The following is an 18,463-nucleotide window of genomic DNA, read 5'->3' as shown; positions in this document are numbered from 1 at the left end:
AGGTTCCCAGAACTAGGGCCATAGAGTCTGCCCTCCAGACACCTGTATCCTAACAAGTACCCCTGGGATTCTGACGCCAGTGGAAAGGTCACCCCACCCCACCCCACCCCCGTGAGAAACACTGCCTTAGCTGCTGGCAGCTCCGAGAGCCCTTCGAAGAGTATGAGAAGAGAGCTAATTGTTCACATCTTTGCAGTCATGCAACTTTCACACCCAGAAATGAAATCTACCCCAGGCTGACACAACAGGTTTTCACTAGATTTTCCAACACATGAGAACTTAGAAAATATGAAAGGTCCCAAAATGAAAGCGGTAACATTGGATAAAGTGTGGAAACATACGTGGGAACATCATGAAGGTCCTATATACTTAAATCATGAGATTAAGAAAGGATAATTATTTTTAATTAATCAAAGTTATGAGGATAAGGAAAGAGGAATATCTTTGAGATGGGTTATTTTTAATATAATAGAACTTAGTAATTATGAAGAGCTTTTCATCTTCAAAGAACCTATTAACATTAAATTACTCTTTCTTTTAATTCTCTTGTGAGGCAGGTAAGCAAATGTTAACATTATTATTCCTTATTTGTAGATGGGAAGAGAAGAGTGGGAGAGGTTGTGATGTGCCCATGCAGACTTAAAATAGAAAGGAGGTTTTTTTTTTAAAGTTCCTATTAGGGACCCTAGAGATCCAGGTTTTTAGGCTATTAGTTCACCTTTAGCCCTCCTGGGTGCTTGTAATATTGGAAAAGAAGTTACAGCAAAATTTGTATAAGCAACCCTTAGTGGGGGGTGGAAGGATCTTGTGTCCTCCATTTACAAGTCTCCAAATTTCCCTAGTGTGTTAGGATTCACACTGAGGAAGGGTTTCAAACGAATCTGAGTTCATTAACTTGAGCAGACTCTTTCATTACCTTACTTCAGCATCCTAACATAAAATGGGGATTAAAAATTATGCCTTATTTGTCAACTCAAACTCTTTTTGGTGAATACCTTATGGCTTGATTACACAAACGAAAATCGATGCTCCCCACCTTAGGAATTTGCTTTGAGGAGAGAGGAAATGAAAGCACTCCAGTAACAGTATCAAGTGCAAGAATCCATTAGAATATGTGGCCAATAGAATGGCTGAAAAATCCTTAGGCTTGACTCTAAGTATAAAAAGTAACAAAATTGGAACTATGGTTTAAGTCACTGAAAGATGCACTTTCCAGGAAATCTGTTCATTTTCTGATTGTTAAAATGCCAAATACAATTAACAGATTCAATGTATTATCTTCAAAAGACTTTTTGTCCATTGAAAGAGGTTTAAAAAGCAAATTAGTGAAAATATAGAGGATTATTTTCTGTTTAGCCTCAATTTCATGAGGGGAAGGGAGAAGAGTTTGATAGCAACAGAAACGGGAATAACCAAAGAGACGGGACCAATGTAAGCCACCCCGCGTGGATTTTCTAAATTGAGAATAATAGCGCTGTGCGAAAAAAGTGTCGGAAACAGCATAGGCAGAGGTGGACCAGGGACAGAAGTAAAATCTTAATCTAATCGAGAACAGAATCAAGGTATCCCAGTGCTCTCTGGATCTGAGAATGGGGATGATTGGTGGAGAGGTATAAATCTAATGATCAGGAATATCATTGTGAAATATAAATGGAAATGACTGTAGGCTTCTAGGAAGGGGTATGATATAACCCAGGAGATAAATCCTCCATCATAGACTGAGAACAGTTAAGCCTTGGGATCTTTGGGGGTACAGAGGGCGGGAAAGGCTTCCCATTTTCAGATGATGGATAGCAAACATAGTCTCCAAGATTGGCTCTCCCTCCTATCCAGACTTCCAGGGACTTTCTCTTTATAATCTGATCCTCAAAGAATATCAATTAATTCTGTTATCTAAAGAATCAGTACATAAATCTTCAAAACAACAAAGCTGGTCAGAACACAGTCACAAACATCAATATCATGTTGATTTATTATATCATTTGGCTTATGCATCCCATATTTTCCCTCCATCAGTGCAATTAACTCAGAACCAAGTACTTAAATAGCTTCAGGCCTTTCTGGTAGCCCGACTGTTTCAGTACATACACCTTTGTGTAGCTCGGCGACTTGACACTGTAAGAAAGCCATTATTATTTTGCCCTCCGTGTGAAAATTCCAGAATGCCATTTCAGTTTAGACTTAAGTTGTATTTAAATAATTCTACTGTTTTCCTGAAGCATAATGTCACTAGAATGTATGTTCCATGGTGCCGTGAGGGCCTTGTCTGTTATGTTCACTAAGTATCCCAGCAACTAGCACGCTGCCTGGTTTACAGGAGATGCCTTATTATGACTTATGGGAAAACTGAATGAATTAATGGAAATTCTAAAAGTTGTTTGGGTTACATCAAAGTTGATTTAACACCCAGTAGAGGTCAATGAAAGCATCTTTGAGTTCCTTTGTTATTATTTTCTGACCAGATAACATACCTGAACACACCTGAACACAGCAGGAATCAAACATGGGGGTAATATTTTCTATATTTATATTAGTAAGAATGTTTATTTTCATAGATCTCCGCTTCTCAGCCCTATTCCTCATTAACTGAAGTTAATCGTAATAATCCGTCAAGAAATGATTGACACATTCAATATTAACACAGGCTAACCAGAAGGATGGGTTCAAAAATACCCACACTTTTGAATGATCAATTTTCTTCTATTAATAACCATGTCTCCCTTTGAATTGAAGTTTTAGAATCAAATCATTACTAAGTGCATTATTTGCAACCTAGGCGTATAGTCAGAGGGTATGTGGGGGTCACACAATGCTTCTTGAAGGGTTTTCTCTAGGAGGGAGCTGCACGCTCGGCTGCCACATGGAAGAAAAGCCGTTCTGTTCTCACCCCTCTGTCCCCTGCAGGGCAGATATTAATAGAGGGGACTTGGCAGCATCAGGGCCAGACATTGGTTTCGGTTGCTAATTAGCAATCTGAAGATAATATCCTGTCATTATCTTCTGTTGGCAGAGGCTCTTTCATGGCAGAGGAAGAAAACGTCAAGTTTTCTCAGCTAATTTGCAAAACTGTTTCTATACACAGGGAAGCTATGAAAACCAAATACAAATCATGCCTTGCGTCTGCAATGTTTAAACAGGTTTTGTGGCGTGTGGGGGAGGGGAGTCTGTACGCATCCCCAGTACACATCCGAATAAAGTCAATAAAGTCAGGTATAGAGAATAGAACCTACCCAACCCCAGCAGCCTGGACCTACATTCCACTCCGGCCTCCTGCTCCCACATGGCCTCCCAACCTCATTATCCCCCAAAACCAGGCCATGTCAGAGGATGAAACTCTAAAATCCCACTGTCAATCATGCCACCGCAGGTGACCCCCTTCTCCCCCCACCACAAGCTGTTCACAGCTCTTCTGCACCAGGGTCTTGCCACCTGCTGGTCTGGCAGGACCCCCCTCGCCCCAGGCGCCCTGAGTTCCCACCTCATCCACAAACCCAGTGAGCTATTGCCTCTCTTGACTTCAATGGACGCTTTCCTGTAGGTACAAACTCCTGTTTGAAACTCTACCCCCTTAGATTCTGAAATGCCACTGTCACCTAGCTTTCCTTATACTTTTATTATATGTAAATAAACATAGTTATATCACATCAGTAATGTACACTCATTATAAAAAATTTAATACACATGAGAATATATCTCCACATAGAAATAAATGCTATTGGCCGGGCGTGGTGGCTCACGCCTGTAATCCTAGCTCTCTGGGAGGCCGAGGCGGGTGGATTGCTCGAGGTCAGGAGTTCGAAACCAGCCTGAGCAAGAGCGAGACCCCGTCTCTACTATAAATAGAAAGAAATTAATTGGCCAACTAATATATATACAAAAAAAAAAAAAATTAGCCGGACATGGTGGCGCATGCCTGTAGTCCCAGCTACTTGGGAGGCTGAGGCAGGAGGATTGCTTGAGCCAGGAGTTTGAGGTTGCTGTGAGCTAGGCTGACGCCATGGCACTCACTCTAGCCTGGGCAACAAAGTGAGACTCTGTCTCAAAAAAAAAAAAAAAAAAAAAAAAAAAAAAAAAAGAAATAAATGCTATTATTATTTTGACACAAGTTTTTCCATGCTCTTTTATAGATGGGTAGATGCATGGGTAGATGGAAAGGTAGATGTAATTCTATATGAAATATAAACTTTATATATTTATATAAAATATAGCAATGTAATCAAAGTTTCATAAACTCTACATTTATGTTTTTAGCCTTGACCTCTCTGTTGAGCTTCAAACTTTATTATCCAAGTACCTACTAGACATCTCTCCACCTTGGTCCTCCTGCAAGTTAACATCCAATCTCTCCCACCGAGCCACTTCTTGCCACCCTCCTTCACTTCTGTTCACACAAAGCTCCCTGTCCTGCTGATTTTCCTCCAAAATGTTCCTCACGGTTGCCTGGACATCTTGTAACACCCTCCAATCTGCCCCCTCCTAAAATCTTCCCTTCACGTGGCTGCAAACTGATTTCTCTACAAGTGCCAAGCCAACTGTGTCACTCCCTCATTTAAACTTGTCAAAGGGGCCTCCTCATCTCCAGTTTGAAGGCTGAACTTGTTGGCATGAAAAATAAAACCTTCCAGAACCTCCCACTCCTCTCTCTTCAACCTGATCCCACATCTGGCCACTCATGCTTTATGCTGTAGTACTCTGCATCGCATGCTGTTCTAAACACACCCCATTTGTTCCGCACCTGTTTCCTCATGTGACTTTATTTTCTTGAAAAGCCCTTCCCTGTTTCCTCAAGCGGACTAGTTCCTATTCATTCTTCCAAGCTAATTTCAAGTTAATTCTAAGGCTTACCTCAGTTGTCCGGAAACCCCGACTAGATTCTGTCCCTCCCAAGCCAGGCTGCACCTGCCTCCTCTGTTTTCACAGCGTGTCCTGTGCCCTCGTCTTCTGCGGCACTGCTCCATGGCAACGAAACGCTGCACCACCGTGTCTGTCCCCTTCCTGTCCCCTAAACTCCTCAGAAGGAATGGGCACCTTTGCATCTTTGTATACACCTGGTACATAGTAGGCACTCAACAAGTTTGTTGAAATTGAAAAATGTGTGAACACAGTGCAGTTTCTCTCACATTGAAAAACAAAACCCAAACCTCCTCTGATGTTAACACCATCCTCCGCTCACCACAATTCACCGTTCCCCTTTACGGATGGTTCCAGGAGAGAGTTGTCCACGCTCACTTTCTCCACTGCCCCTCCCCACCCTCTCCAGCCTGCTCTGCCTCCCCTCCGCCCCACGGAAAGAGCTCTGGGCAACCCTCGGACCCCCTGTTGTCACCTGATCTCAGAGGCACCTGGCACAGTTGGCCTCAGCCTCCCTCCTGAACCACACGCTGCACATCCCCTGGTTCCCGCCTTACCTCGATGCCTTCTCCACGTGCTTTACTGCTGCCCCTCTTATCCCAGAACGCTGTATCGATTAGTGCTCAGCCCTCGGGCCGCCTCTCCCTCCACACAAACTTGCTTGTGCTCTTGTCCAGCTGCACGGCTTCAAATGCCGTCTGCATCCCGATGGCCCCACGCTGACCTCTGTAGCCTGCCCTGCTCTGGAAACTGACTCTTGAGGACAACCGCCTACTCACCAGTCCACACAGATATTCACTAGGCATCACAGACTGCTCTGTCTGAAAGAGAACTCTATTTTCTCCTCTAGACCCTGCCTTCTGGCATTTCTCACCTCTGTAAATGGTGCCACCATCTACCCAATTGCTCTGGCCCAAGACTGTGCTCAGTGTCTCTCTTTCCTCACCTTTCCCCTGCAATCCATCAGTAAATCCTCTTGGCTCCTCTGACCTCATCGCCGTCACTAGCACCCCTCGTGGAAGCCACCCCTGTGGTCACAGGAGCCTCCAGACGTCTCTCTGTCCCCACTCTTGCCAGACTTGCCTGTCTGTGCAGCACCCAGCGTGATCATTTTAACACATCATTCATGTAACATGTTTATCGCATCGCATCATTGAACCCAGCATTCCACAGACCCTAGTGAGTCTCCCAGTGGATTCCCATCATACTTACAATGAAACCCAGAGTCCCTCCCAGGGCCTGCTCAACCCTGCATGATCTGTCCCCTGGGAATCTCTCCAAACTCCTGCTCTACCTCCTCCCCTTCTCTCTCTGGGGTCCAGCCCCACTGGCCGCTTTCTGTTGTTCAGACAAACCATACATCTTCCTACCTAGGGGGTTGCTGTCCCAGCTTGCATTGCTCATTCTCCAGGAAGCTCGCTCTGTTTCTTAATTCAGATCATACGTCAGCCCCTACGAAAAGCTGATGCCCCCTGATGCATTCAGGAGGACTCATTCTCCCCTCCCATCATTTCCCCAAAGAGACTTACAGCCCAGGTACTTAGTGGGAGTTTATAATGAAATTTGGTGAGTAGGAAGGACCACTTAGAGATTCAGGGAGCAATGAAAAACTGCTCAGACATGCAGAGTGGGGCACAAAGCCTTGGAGTTTATGACTTCCCTTGCCTCCGAGGGCCACAGATGGCCTTCCTCAAGTTTTCGGAATAAGATGTGGTATATGTATACCATGGAGTACTACTCAGCTTTAAGAAACAATGGTGATATAGCACCTCTTGTATTTTCCTGGATAGAGCTGGAACCCATTCCACTAAGTGAAGTATCCCAAGAATGGAAAAATAAGCACCACATGTACTCACCAGCAAATTGGTATTAACTGATCAACACCTAAGTGGACATATAGGAATAACATTTATCAGGTGTCGGACAGGTGGGAGGGGGAAGAAGGTGATGGGTATATGCAAACACTATGAGTAAGATGTGCAAAGTTTGGGGGATGGACATGCTTGAAGCTCTGACTTGAGGGGGGAGGGGGACATGGGCAATACACATAACCTTAACACTTGTACCCCCATAATATGCTAAAATAAAAAAAAATTATTAAAAAAAAACTTTTTGGGAAAGGCAAGTGTGTCAGTTAGAAAGGAGAATAGAATCACCTATTTAGATATCCTTCCGGGCAACTCAGTGCTGTGTTCCAGTGGTTCTCGGGAGAAGGTAGTGTTGGTCCCACCACTCAGGGACATTTGGCAATGTCAGGAGATGGTTTGGGTTGTCACAACTTGGGGTGACTACTGGCATCTAGTGGGTGGTCAGAGATGCTGGCCACACCCCATAATGCACAGAACAGCAATCGTCAGTCATGCCAAGGTTGAGGAACCTGCATGTAGTCTCTTGAGAACCACAAAGGACCCCATAAAGGACCTTAGCCCTTGGGGGTCCAGGTCCATTACCAGGGAAACAGTGTCTGGGGAAGATCCAAGAAGGATCAGGGATGGAAAATGTGACTGCTACAGACAGAATCTTCTAGAATTCAGCCAACAATCTGGCTGTCAACCTGCAGACAGTAAGCAATGAATAGGTTGGTGCGGTCACCAAGTCTTGGCTCCAGAGACAGCCGGTTATGATGGTGTCCTGGGGCATCCAGAAGTGGATGCAGTGACAGCAGCACGTCTGGCCTCGTTCAGTGCCCAACAAGATGTTTTTGAGCCTCTAGGATTTGCCAGTGAGTGCTGGTGCTGACAGATGTCTGTGCCCCAGAAGACACCATGGCGGTGGAAGAGGACTTTGAAGCCTGGAGACTGTGCGCAGGGTTTTGAGCAGACCTTCCCGTCCTGCCTGGTGTTCTTGCATCTGCCTCAGCCTCATGCCCTCCGCAAAGGCAGCAAGAGCCAAGCACATTATCACCAATGTCCAGTGCACCCCAGGACACTGTGTGGTCCCCTTCCAGGCAGGACGGCAGGGAGGTGGGGCAGCTCTGGGTCTCCCATGTCTGAAGCTGGCGCAGGGAGTGTCTCTTGTGCTGAGCTGCGTGCGACCTATCAAAAGATGCAGAAGTCAAGAATCAACCAGAGAGAGACCAATACCTTGACCTCGTGGTGCAGCAGGCCAGCAAGAGACCAAGAAGGCCACCGAAACCAGAAGACACCTTGAAACAATCCTTAGGTGCCCAGGTTTAATGCCAGGAAATCAAACTGCCAGAAAGGCCGCAGCAGAGCCTTTTCAGACTTGGCACGTTGCCCGGGCGCTGCACTGAGGGTGTCACTCTGTTTTGGTATCACTTTCATATAAAGGGATTAACGAGAAGCCTTTTAAAAGTCTTTTGTTCCACCATCCAAATGTGCTTCCAGGGTATCGTTAGGTCTTTTACTGTCTCCACTTGGCAAGCCCTGCCGCGTAGTCCCGGCCTGGGAGTGAGAGATTCCTCCCACGTGCTTCCCAACTGCATTTTTTGCCATTAAGAAAACTGCTTAGAGGAGACCCATGTAATGTTTGAGAAGATCGCCAAATACATCGGGGAGAATCTTCAGCTGCTGGTCGGCAGGCCCGACGGCACCTACTGTTTCAGGCTGCACAACGACCGGGCGTGCTCCGTGAGCGGGAAGATCCTGAAGCTGGCCGCCAATATCTCTGGGGACAAGCTGGCGTCGCTGGGGACCTGCTTCGGAAAATTCACTGAGACCCACAAGTTTTGGCTGCACATCAGAGCTCTGGATTACCTTGCACCCTATGCCAAGTATAAAGTGTGGCTAAAGCCTGGAGCAGAACAACCCTTCCTGTATGGGAACCATGTGTTGAGATCTGGTCTGGGTCGAATCACTGAAAATACTTCTCGGTACCAGGATGTGGTGGTATCCTCCATGGCAGACATCCCTTTGGGTTTTGGGGTGGTAACAAAAGCTACACAAGACTGCAGGAAAGTAGACCCCATGGCAATTGTGGTATTTCATCAAGCAGACATTGGAGAATTGCGGCACGAGGAGACATTGACCTAAAAAGAAGTCATCACAAGGGCTTTACAGCTGGGCTGTATGGAAGGGCCGAGCTTTGTTTCCTGTGTTTGTGTAGACTCCACCACCATCATGCTGAATTTTGTCAACACTGTGACATCTTCGGGGACTTCTTAGTTTAATATTCTATCACTGACAAATGCAGGCTGGATTCTTATCATACAGAAATGGCTCCAAAATGGGGTTTCAGATCTTTGTGTTTGTGACGAGTATACTAGTTTTATATTTGAGGCAGAGTGCTTCCTGTTCTGAGTAACAGATTCTGAATCCTTGGAACTAAGGAGAAGAATAGCTTATAATTGTTATCTGTGATAACACTTCGTTTTCCAAACTCATGATAAAAACACAATGGATTTTCTGTTATTTATTAATATCATGAAAGATACATATTGCCATATCAGACTAGTAGGCCATGTCTGGGATCTTACAAATGAAATTTGTCTACAATAGTAAGCCATTCATTCAGCTACTTTTCTATACAGTAAGTGCTGTGTGGTGTGGTTAAAACCCCAGTTCTGCCACCTATGAGCTGTATGGCCTTGAATAAGTCATTCAGCTTTAATAAGCTTCATTTTCATCTTCTGTTTTAAAAATCACAAAACTAACAATACAGCTTTAGCTATCTATCTAAGAATGGTTTTTAGAATTGGAAATCATGATTGTAAAGCATCTATCACAGTGCCTGGGAAATGATAGGTGTTTAATAAATGGTAAGGATTATTTTTATATTGCATATATTATGTATTTCTATTACCAAGTGTTGGGCCTTATGAATGTAATTTGATTATATGATCTTGCTTTTTATAAACTGTTTTCTCAGTCTTTCTCTGGGATGGGATGATCCCAAGCTGAAATGTTTTTTCTTCACTTTGATTTCATAAAGCGTAATTTATTTTATGAACCTTTAGCTACCTGACTGGACTGGGCTAAAAGCACTAATCAGAGACCCTGAAATAAGGACCGGGTGAAGGTGGCTAACGCTTGTATTCCTAGCACTCTGGGAGGTGGAGGACAGAGCATCGCTTGAGCTCAGGAGATGGAGACCAGCCTGAGCAAGAATGAGACCTTGTCTCTACTAAAAAAAAAAGAAAAAGAAAAATTAGCTGGGCATGGTGGAGCACACCTGTAGTCCCAAGCTACTCTGGAGGCTGAGGCAGGAAGACTGCTTGAGCCCAGGAGTTTGAGGTGGCAGTGACCTATGATGACACCATTTACACTAGCCAGAGTGAAACTCTCTCTTAAAAAAAAAAAAAAAAGACTCTGAAATAAAAATTTAGCTTCTTTATCCTTTCCTATGCTTCTCAACATTTTTAGAATTGTTAAAATATTTTTTAAAATTGCAACGTTTTATAGACAGAGATTTCAAAGACTACCTGGATTGCAAAACAAAACAATTTCTTTAATGAATATAGTGCTTATTTTTAATTCCAAAGGTGATATCTCTAAAAATAAAACATTTTCAACTGGCAACAAATAAATAAATAATCAGTTCAAAAATACACTGAAATCATGACATACTAATTCCTGCTAAAACATGTTCCCATGCAGAGTTTCTCTAGAGAGATTGAAGAGGAAGCCAGGAAGGGAAGGAGGGACCTGCTATTTCAGCCTCTTGGTGTAAAACACGCACCTCATCTTCCCACATATCGACGCAGGCACCTAAAACTCTCTGCAGTTTGGTCTTTCCATCCACCTTCCTGGATGGAGACCTACTATAGACATCGGGAATTTGAACGATTAACCTAGTTAATCAAGCAGGGTTCACATGGTGCACGATATTTCAGACATCTTCAGTATGTTTGTATCGTTGTGCTCCGCTGGGATAAAACCAGTTGATAATTTTCAATGTAATTCCATTCAACAATTTTTTTTTCTTTTTCTGAGACAGAGTCTCTACTCTGTCACCCGGTCTAGACTGCAATGGCGTCATCATAGCTCACCGCAACCTTACACTCCTGGGCCCAAGCAATTCTCCTGCCTCATCCTCTCAAGTAGCTGGGACCTGTAGCACAAGCCACGACACCCAGCTAATTTCTTTCTATTTTTAGTAGAGATGGGGTTTCACTTTTGCTCAGGCTGGTCTCAAACTTCTGAGCTCAAGCGATCCACCCACCTTGGCCTCCCAGAGTGCTAGGATTACAGGCGTGAGCCACCACTCCTGTCCCCATTCAACAAATCTTGATTGAGCCCTTACCTGTGACAGGCACTGTGATACACAAATGCTGTTTGTAAGCAGATCAGAAATTTGCAGTAGGAAATTGCAGGCTAACCACCGCAGTCCAGTCCACATTCTCACCCTTCAACCTAAGATGGGTGCTTAGCTCTAGGGTTCTGAGTCTGGTATAAGAAACCAGACATGCCAGTCTATGGATAGTAATCTATTAAACTCCCACATAGACTGACCTCCACTAGTCCTTGTACAAAGTCTTTTAGCATGATAGCAATTGCCCTATATAGTAGATACCATTATGAGCCCCATTTTACAGATGAGTAAACTGAGACCCATGGATGTTAAACAGTTTTCCCAAAGTCCCACAGGTCAGCAGATTCAAACGGAGGCAAGGAAGCCTGACATCAGACCTCGCAATGTCATCCTGCACACCACACTGTCTTTCTTGGATTACTGGCATGCAGCCCAAAGGGTTATTTACTCGGTCATATACTCAGGGTGAGGGTCAAGTCTTTGCTGGGCCTTTAAGCCACTTGGGGAAATGTGCTGGAAATGTGTGAAACTCCATTCCCTTTTGAACTCTCACTGAAATGTACAAAACCCAGATGGAACTATGATAAATGCCTGCCAATAATGTTGGCTCCTTTCAGATCTCCTGCCATAATTGCCCTCTGCGTCTTTATGAAAGGTCGAAGTGGCTGTAGTTGTTTTCTTCAGCGGCAGATCCAGTTTGTCTCCCAGACATCTGGCATGGCGTTCCCGCGCAGGCTCCAAGAGTGGCATCTGCCGGTTCCCAGAGCTGCCCCAGGGTCCCAGCGTGAACAGGCTGCCTGCTGGATCCGGGCTCCCCCAGGGCCAGGAGCAGACGGACAGTGATGGAAAACACTCCGGTTTCCATCAGAGGGGAGAGGGCCAAACCAAGAGCAAAGCACTCACAAAGTGAAATATCCTGCAGTCTGTTAAAGTTGGTGAAAACCTCCATTCGCGGATGGCCCCGAGGGTGTCCGCCGCGGTGTGGGCACGGTGGCTCCGCCCACTGACAGCCCAGGGGACAGGCCCCTCAGGGTCACCAATGTTGCCTCGGGCGATAGAGTGGACTCATTTTTTTTTTTCATTTGATATTTTCTATATTGCTTGTATTTTTCTTCAGACTAAAAAATACCCAATTCCACTTTTTTTTCCCCCTTCGGCAGGAGGGAAGGAAGGGGTCGATGACACCAAAAACTAAAACTTGCGACACACTGAAAGCAGGGACAGGAAAATAACTTGTGTCAGAGTCCAAGGGAAGTTTCCGTGGGCACGTGGTCGGTGGGTGGATTGAGACGTCGAGCTGTGAACTCTTCCTGAGGGAAAAGAGAGCGTGCCTTCTCACCAAGGAGACCCGTGCTTGACCGACCCTCCACAGAAGGGATTTTTTTCCTGATAAATGTGGGTTCCTGGTATTCCACTATATCGTTCATCGTCCTGTGGCGTCTTGGGTCTAAACGGGTTTCTGTGGAAACATGTCTCTAATTGGTAGATAAAGGGAGAAAATATAATGTGTGTGTTTTTTAAAAGTCAGGACCACGTCTTACGGTGATGGCATTTCAGAATCTCCTGGGAGGTTTTAAATTGTACCCAAAACAGAGCCACAGCCCCCCACCCCCACCCCCGCCCAGGGAGGCTCCACTCCTGACACATCGGGGTGTCGTCTACATCAGGTGGCTGAAATGAAGAAAAGATTATGGAGACCCACCGTCCACTGCTAGGGGGAGGACTCCAGGGGTGACACGCCTTGTCTCCTCTTACCCTCGGCCCCCTGCACGCTGTGTGCATTTGCGTCTGCCGGGGACGGAGGCCACTGTGGTGATGGGAGGCAGAGTGGTGCCCATCACTGGAATTCGCACCCACGTGGGCATGTCCGACGCATTCGCAGCGGGGAGCTGACGGAAAGCAAATTCTGAGGGAGGCTCTTCAGGCGCGATACAGCCCAAGTGAAGCAGAAGAATGGCACAGGAGGGGAAGACGTGAATGAGCGGAGGTAGCTGTTCCCTACACCCGCCAGGACCGGCCACCCTACGGATTAAAGGACAGTAAGGAAACTTCAAAGCCCAGGGCCCAGGCAGCTCTGCGGTGTGGCCCTCTAACACAGCAGGTCGAGACGGAGGAGGTTTTCCCTACTGGCAAAGGAAAAGTGGGCGCAGGGAGGAAGGAGAGCGGGCCTGACAGTGACCTGGGCAGGCAGCAGAGGCCCTGGACCACACGGTTGCAGAGGCTGAGGCAATAGAAGCCACGTTCGAGCACAGCCTCAAGAGTGGCAGCCCACAAACAGGGAGCAAGGCTGGCCTGCAGCATCTGACGATGAGACTCCTCTGGGGACCCCCGCAGAGAAAGGAGTGACCGAGGCCCTGCAAGATCGCACACAGGGGCCTCCGACCAGGGCCCTGGGGCCTGCGCACCCCGGGCCGGGGAGGGGCTCTGCTACTTATGGGGGGGTCTCATTTTAATTTATCCTCAGAACTCTTACTTGTGCCAAGTAACTTAGATCAAAATAACACTTTTTTGTTTAAATTATCTGGATAGTTTCTTCAGCTATCTTCTTACTATGTAGGTGGACACACTAATCTTAGATCCAGCAACTAAAGAAGAGTGTTTTCTTTCTGTGTCAGACACCCTACACATTTTCAGCCTGTGTTAACAACAAATGCAGTCAAATGCATGTCTTCCCGGAGACACACACTTACCAGGTGGTTTCTCATTTGTGGAATTGTACCCTGCACCAGTTCATCAGTGATACAGGCTTTTTCATTCCCATCTGTGCTTTTTAAGCTGTTGTTTTGGATTTGAATTGTATAGTCTCTGTATTGTGCTTTATACAAACACATCCCAGAGCATAGTTCATCGCTCTGGAATATATTTTACTGTATATACCAGGCTGGCTAAGAGCCATCCTGTCTGTGTTTACATAAGAACAAACCACATTATCATAGCTTACTTGTACAGTTATGAAAAAATACCTAGGGCCTATTCTTTGCCCAAGTCAGCCAATGAAACCAGTGTAATTTTGCCTTTAGAAATTCCATCTTATGGTCTACCCTATTTGAAGCAAATAAACAATTCTCTGTCGGTGGTCTGCACTGCAGCGCTAGGAAAGACCCCTCTCCTGCACGCCATCTGATCCCAGCCCTGGTTGGAAGGCAAGCAACAGTGGGCCTAGCTGCAAAGCACTGAGCAAGACACCAGACTGAAATTTCCTCCCTGGTCACTCATCATTAACCCAAACTAAGTGAGAACAGTCCGTAAATTGTGCTGAAAATTTGCACCTAGGTCAGAGAGAGTCAAGTTGGTCACTCTGGTGCTGGAACTCCCGGATGTAAACCACTGGGGGTGTTGAGAGAGGAGAAGGGCGCAGAGAGGAGCCAAGGAGAGAGACTGGGTGCAGGAGGGTGACGTCACTAGCGCCCCTGTGCTCCTGAGGCCCAGCTGCATTCCTGACCCCAGTTTATTGAGACACCCCATGGCCTTATAATGAATTCCCCTTTTGGCGTAAGCTAGTTGAAGGTTACTTGAATCAAAATATTTCTAATTAGCACAGGAGGTGTTGATAGCCACCATAAAATGCGACTACTAATAATAGTGATAAAAGGTAACACTGAAAGGGTGAAGCTTTCCAGAAGAGGAAAGGGAGAATAGGGGAGATTAAGCCCTTGCACGGGTCACACACCGGACAGCCTGGCCGAGACCAGACCGGCAGCCTCTCCCTTGCTCTCCAGAATAAGAGAGGTGGCATGCCATCCCACTGCGACTTGCCTGAGGCTGAATGTTGACCCTCAGTTTTTTACCCTGTGAAATCAAGATGGCCATGACTATAAATCAGAGTGCTGCAAGGATTAGCAGGATACAGTGACTATCAGGCTTTGGCCCAATAGGCATTTGATAAAAGTTATTTCTAATCTGTTTCTGATTTTTCATTTATAATTAACTTTGGTGACCAGAACTGATAGAATATTGGGAAGAGTGGTGATAACCAGCAACCTTCTGTATTTTTGCTGTTAAATATATTGCTGAGGCCTGGTGTGGTGGCTCCTGCCTGTAATCCCAGCACGTTGAGGGGCTGAGGTAGGAGAATCACTTGAGGCCAGGAGTTCAAAACCAGCCTGGGCAACATGGCAAGACCTCATCTCTGCAAAAAAATTTAAAAATTCGCCAGGTGTGGTGGCTGTAGTCCCAGCTACTTGGGAGGCTGAGGCAGGAGGATTGCTTGAGCCCAGGAGTTTAACATTGCAGTAAGCTACCTGCACTCTAGCCCAGGTGACAGAGCAAAACTCTGTCTCAAAAAAAATTTTTTAAATAAATATCATTACACTCATTCTGTAGAATCAGATAATCTATTCATTTTAACATTCTTATAGAAGTTACAGAATAGGAAATCCTTTGAGTCTAAAAAGAGCCTCATAAGAGGCATTAGAGATGGGTTAGTTGGAAATTCCAATGGGAAAGATCTAAGAAAAGTCACAACTAAGTCTGTGATTAGGTGAAAACCTAGTTAGGAGACCAGGGAGACTCCCCCTGGGAAGGTGGGTGCCAGAGATGGGCAACACCCCCGTGCTGGGGAAACCACAGGGTGCCGGACCAGCAGGCAAGAGGCTGTTTTAGGAGTAGGACAATAATGGGACCCAGCCCCAGGCAGCCTGGCATTTAGCTAGGCAAGTCACCAGCAAGAATTTCAGGGAGCTAATTGCCCAGACAAGGATTTAAATCAGTAAAGGCACTTACATCTGGAGTAGAACGGCTCTACATGACCAGTTCTTCCTAGCTGTGACCTTGCTCTGTGTTTGTGTGTGGCTGGCAATATTAAATAGTCGCGCTCACTCAGCTTCTCTTCTTAGCACATTGTGAGTGCGTGTAACTCCTCCCCACTGTCTGCAAACACAACTGCCTCCCCTGCACCATCCATGGGCAAATTCCGCAAGCAGCTTAAGATGAATATTATAAGGAAACACATCCAATATAAATGCAAACTGAAATGTTTTGTAATGTAAATTCCCACTTACCCTTAAATTTCTCTGCCTTCCCGGTGTTGCAGGTTCAGGTTTAGTGGCCGCATCCTAGGCCTGGCTCTGATCCACCAGTACCTCCTGGACGCTTTCTTCACGAGGCCCTTCTATAAGGCGCTGCTGAGACTGTAAGTGCTTTGCAGACCGTGGTCCACCCCATCCCTGTCTGCAGGACAAGGGCACTGGCCCCTCTGGCACCTCTGACCCTTTTGTCCCTGTTTTGCCTTAACCATTCCTGTTAGGTTTACGGTGGTTCTGAGTGCTTAGATATCACAAACACCTTTTAGTACATTTGCGGATTTTATGTTGATGTAGGGGAAGACTCTATTATCAAAATGTCATATAATGGATATGAATCAGTTCATATAAAAATTGTAATAATATTACAGGCCAGCCACAAGTAGTCCATGCCTGTAATCCCAGGTACTCAGGAGGCTGAAGTGAGAGGATCACTGGAGCCCAAGAGTTTGACACCAGCCTGGGCAACATATTAACAGCAAGACTCTGTCTCAAAAGAAAAAATTATAATAATATTACAAACATTGCATTAAACTATTAAGTAGAATGATCTATTTATCACTTAATTGTTTTAAAGCAATACTTTTCTCCAATTGCCAAGGAAAGAGTCCATGAGTCAATAATTATTTACAATTGTAAATATTTTAACATTTTCTTTTCAAGGGAAAATTATTGAATGAACTAAAATTAATGAATAAAATTAATGAATAAACTGATTAATCACTATATTCAAAAGTACCGAATTGTTAGAATGAGCCTGCAGTGGTTTAGCGAGGAGCGGTGTAACCATGTTTGGAATAAGGTCCAGGCAGCCATTTGTTCGGTAATTCTGTTTGCCTTTCTCCCTTTGAATTCACCCAGGCCCTGTGACTTGAGTGACCTGGAATATCTGGACGAGGAATTCCACCAGAGCTTGCAATGGATGAAGGACAACAATATCACAGATATCCTGGACCTCACTTTCACTGTTAACGAAGAGGTTTTTGGACAGGTTTGTGTGATGTGGAACTTGGGAAAGGGATTTTGTTTTTTATTGTGGAAAATGTAGATAACATAAAATTTATCACTGTAGTTATTTTTAAGTGTACACTTCAGTATGTTAAGTATATTCACATTGTTGGGCATCCAATCTCCAGAACTTTTTCATCTTGCAAAACTGAAACTTTATCCACTAAACAATACTCTCCATTTCTCCTGCCCCCCAGCTCCTAGCAACCACCATTCTACTTTCTGTTGCTATGAATTTGACTGCTCTAGATACTTCACATATGTGGAGTCATACAATATTTGTCTTTTTATGTCTGGCTTATTTCACTTAGTATAATGTCCTCAAGGTTCATCCATGTTGTAGCCTGTGTCAGAATGTCCTTCCTTTTTAAGGCTGAATAATATCCCATTAGATGCATTTGCTACATTTTGTTTATTCATTCATCCATTCATCTGTTGATGACACTTGGATTTCTTCCACCTTTGGGCTATTGTGAAAACTGCTGCTATGAACACAAATGTACAAATATCTGTTCAAGTCCCTGCTTTCAGTTCTTTTGGATATATAGCCAGAAGTGGGATCGCTAGATCATATGATAATGGGATTTTGTTTTTGAACTAGAGAATAAGGAATCTCATTCATTCAAAATATAATTCTTTGGGAACTACTTCCTTTAATAAATCAGCCCATGTCTTTTTCCTTCTTTTTCTTGTTATGACATGGATCTACTGTATGGAATTTTAGAAAATCAAATGTGATATTGGATCAGACAGCATTTTTGTAAAGTATGGCATACATATGTAAGGTATTTCTGTTATCTGCAACTACAAAAATAATTCTTTTCATGTCTAGATATCTGCTCCTCCAAAATACTTATATTTCAATACTATTTAGTAAGATAAAGCTTTTCTACTAGCATTTATATAACATTGAGTCTTCTGAACAAATGGATTACAGATTTAACAGAAAATAACCACAACCTGAGCGAATTTAACCAGCAGGGTTTTGAGAACATCATTTACTAGAGAGCCAAAAGCTCTTGACACGTGGTAATTTGTAACAGGGTTGTCATGAGACTTGTTAGAACACTTCATAAGCACTTTGCATGAAGGTAGCCAGTGTGCTGAGTCTGAGGGGTGAGAGTCACCCGCTGAATGCTACAGACCATCCAGAATCCACATCTCAGGCAAGAATCTCAGATAGGTTCTGGAAAATGTCACTATTCTGTTGTATTTCCTTTGCATAAACATGCCTCTGAAGAATGCTGTCTTACATATTTGAGAAAAAATATCTCTTCCTACAACCACAGAGAGCACATTTAAACATGTTCAAGAATATGCTGCTCATTTAACTGTCCTGCCATGTTCTAAATGAACAGGTAAAATACACTATT

At 44.6% G+C, this 18,463-nt stretch overlaps 1 protein-coding gene and 1 pseudogene across 4 annotated transcripts in view; both read left to right on the top strand.

Moving 5' to 3' along the window:
- Positions 1-18,463, top strand: part of HECW1 (HECT, C2 and WW domain containing E3 ubiquitin protein ligase 1) — a 405,077-nt gene that overhangs the window by 364,724 nt on the left and 21,890 nt on the right. For all 4 annotated transcript variants that reach the window (XM_020289912.2, XM_020289913.2, XM_076006287.1 and 1 more), the window contains 2 exons: positions 16,094-16,192; positions 16,944-17,073. In XM_020289912.2, the coding sequence (XP_020145501.2) occupies positions 16,094-16,192; positions 16,944-17,073 (229 nt within the window). The remainder of the gene's footprint in view (positions 1-16,093; positions 16,193-16,943; positions 17,074-18,463) is intronic.
- Positions 6,885-12,656, top strand: LOC142872893 (60S ribosome subunit biogenesis protein NIP7 homolog pseudogene; annotated as a pseudogene).

The sequence above is a fragment of the Microcebus murinus genome, chromosome 9, assembly GCF_040939455.1.
Source record: "Microcebus murinus isolate Inina chromosome 9, M.murinus_Inina_mat1.0, whole genome shotgun sequence".
Lineage (NCBI taxonomy): Eukaryota > Metazoa > Chordata > Mammalia > Primates > Cheirogaleidae > Microcebus > Microcebus murinus.
This window is presented reverse-complemented; position numbering and strand designations above follow the sequence as displayed.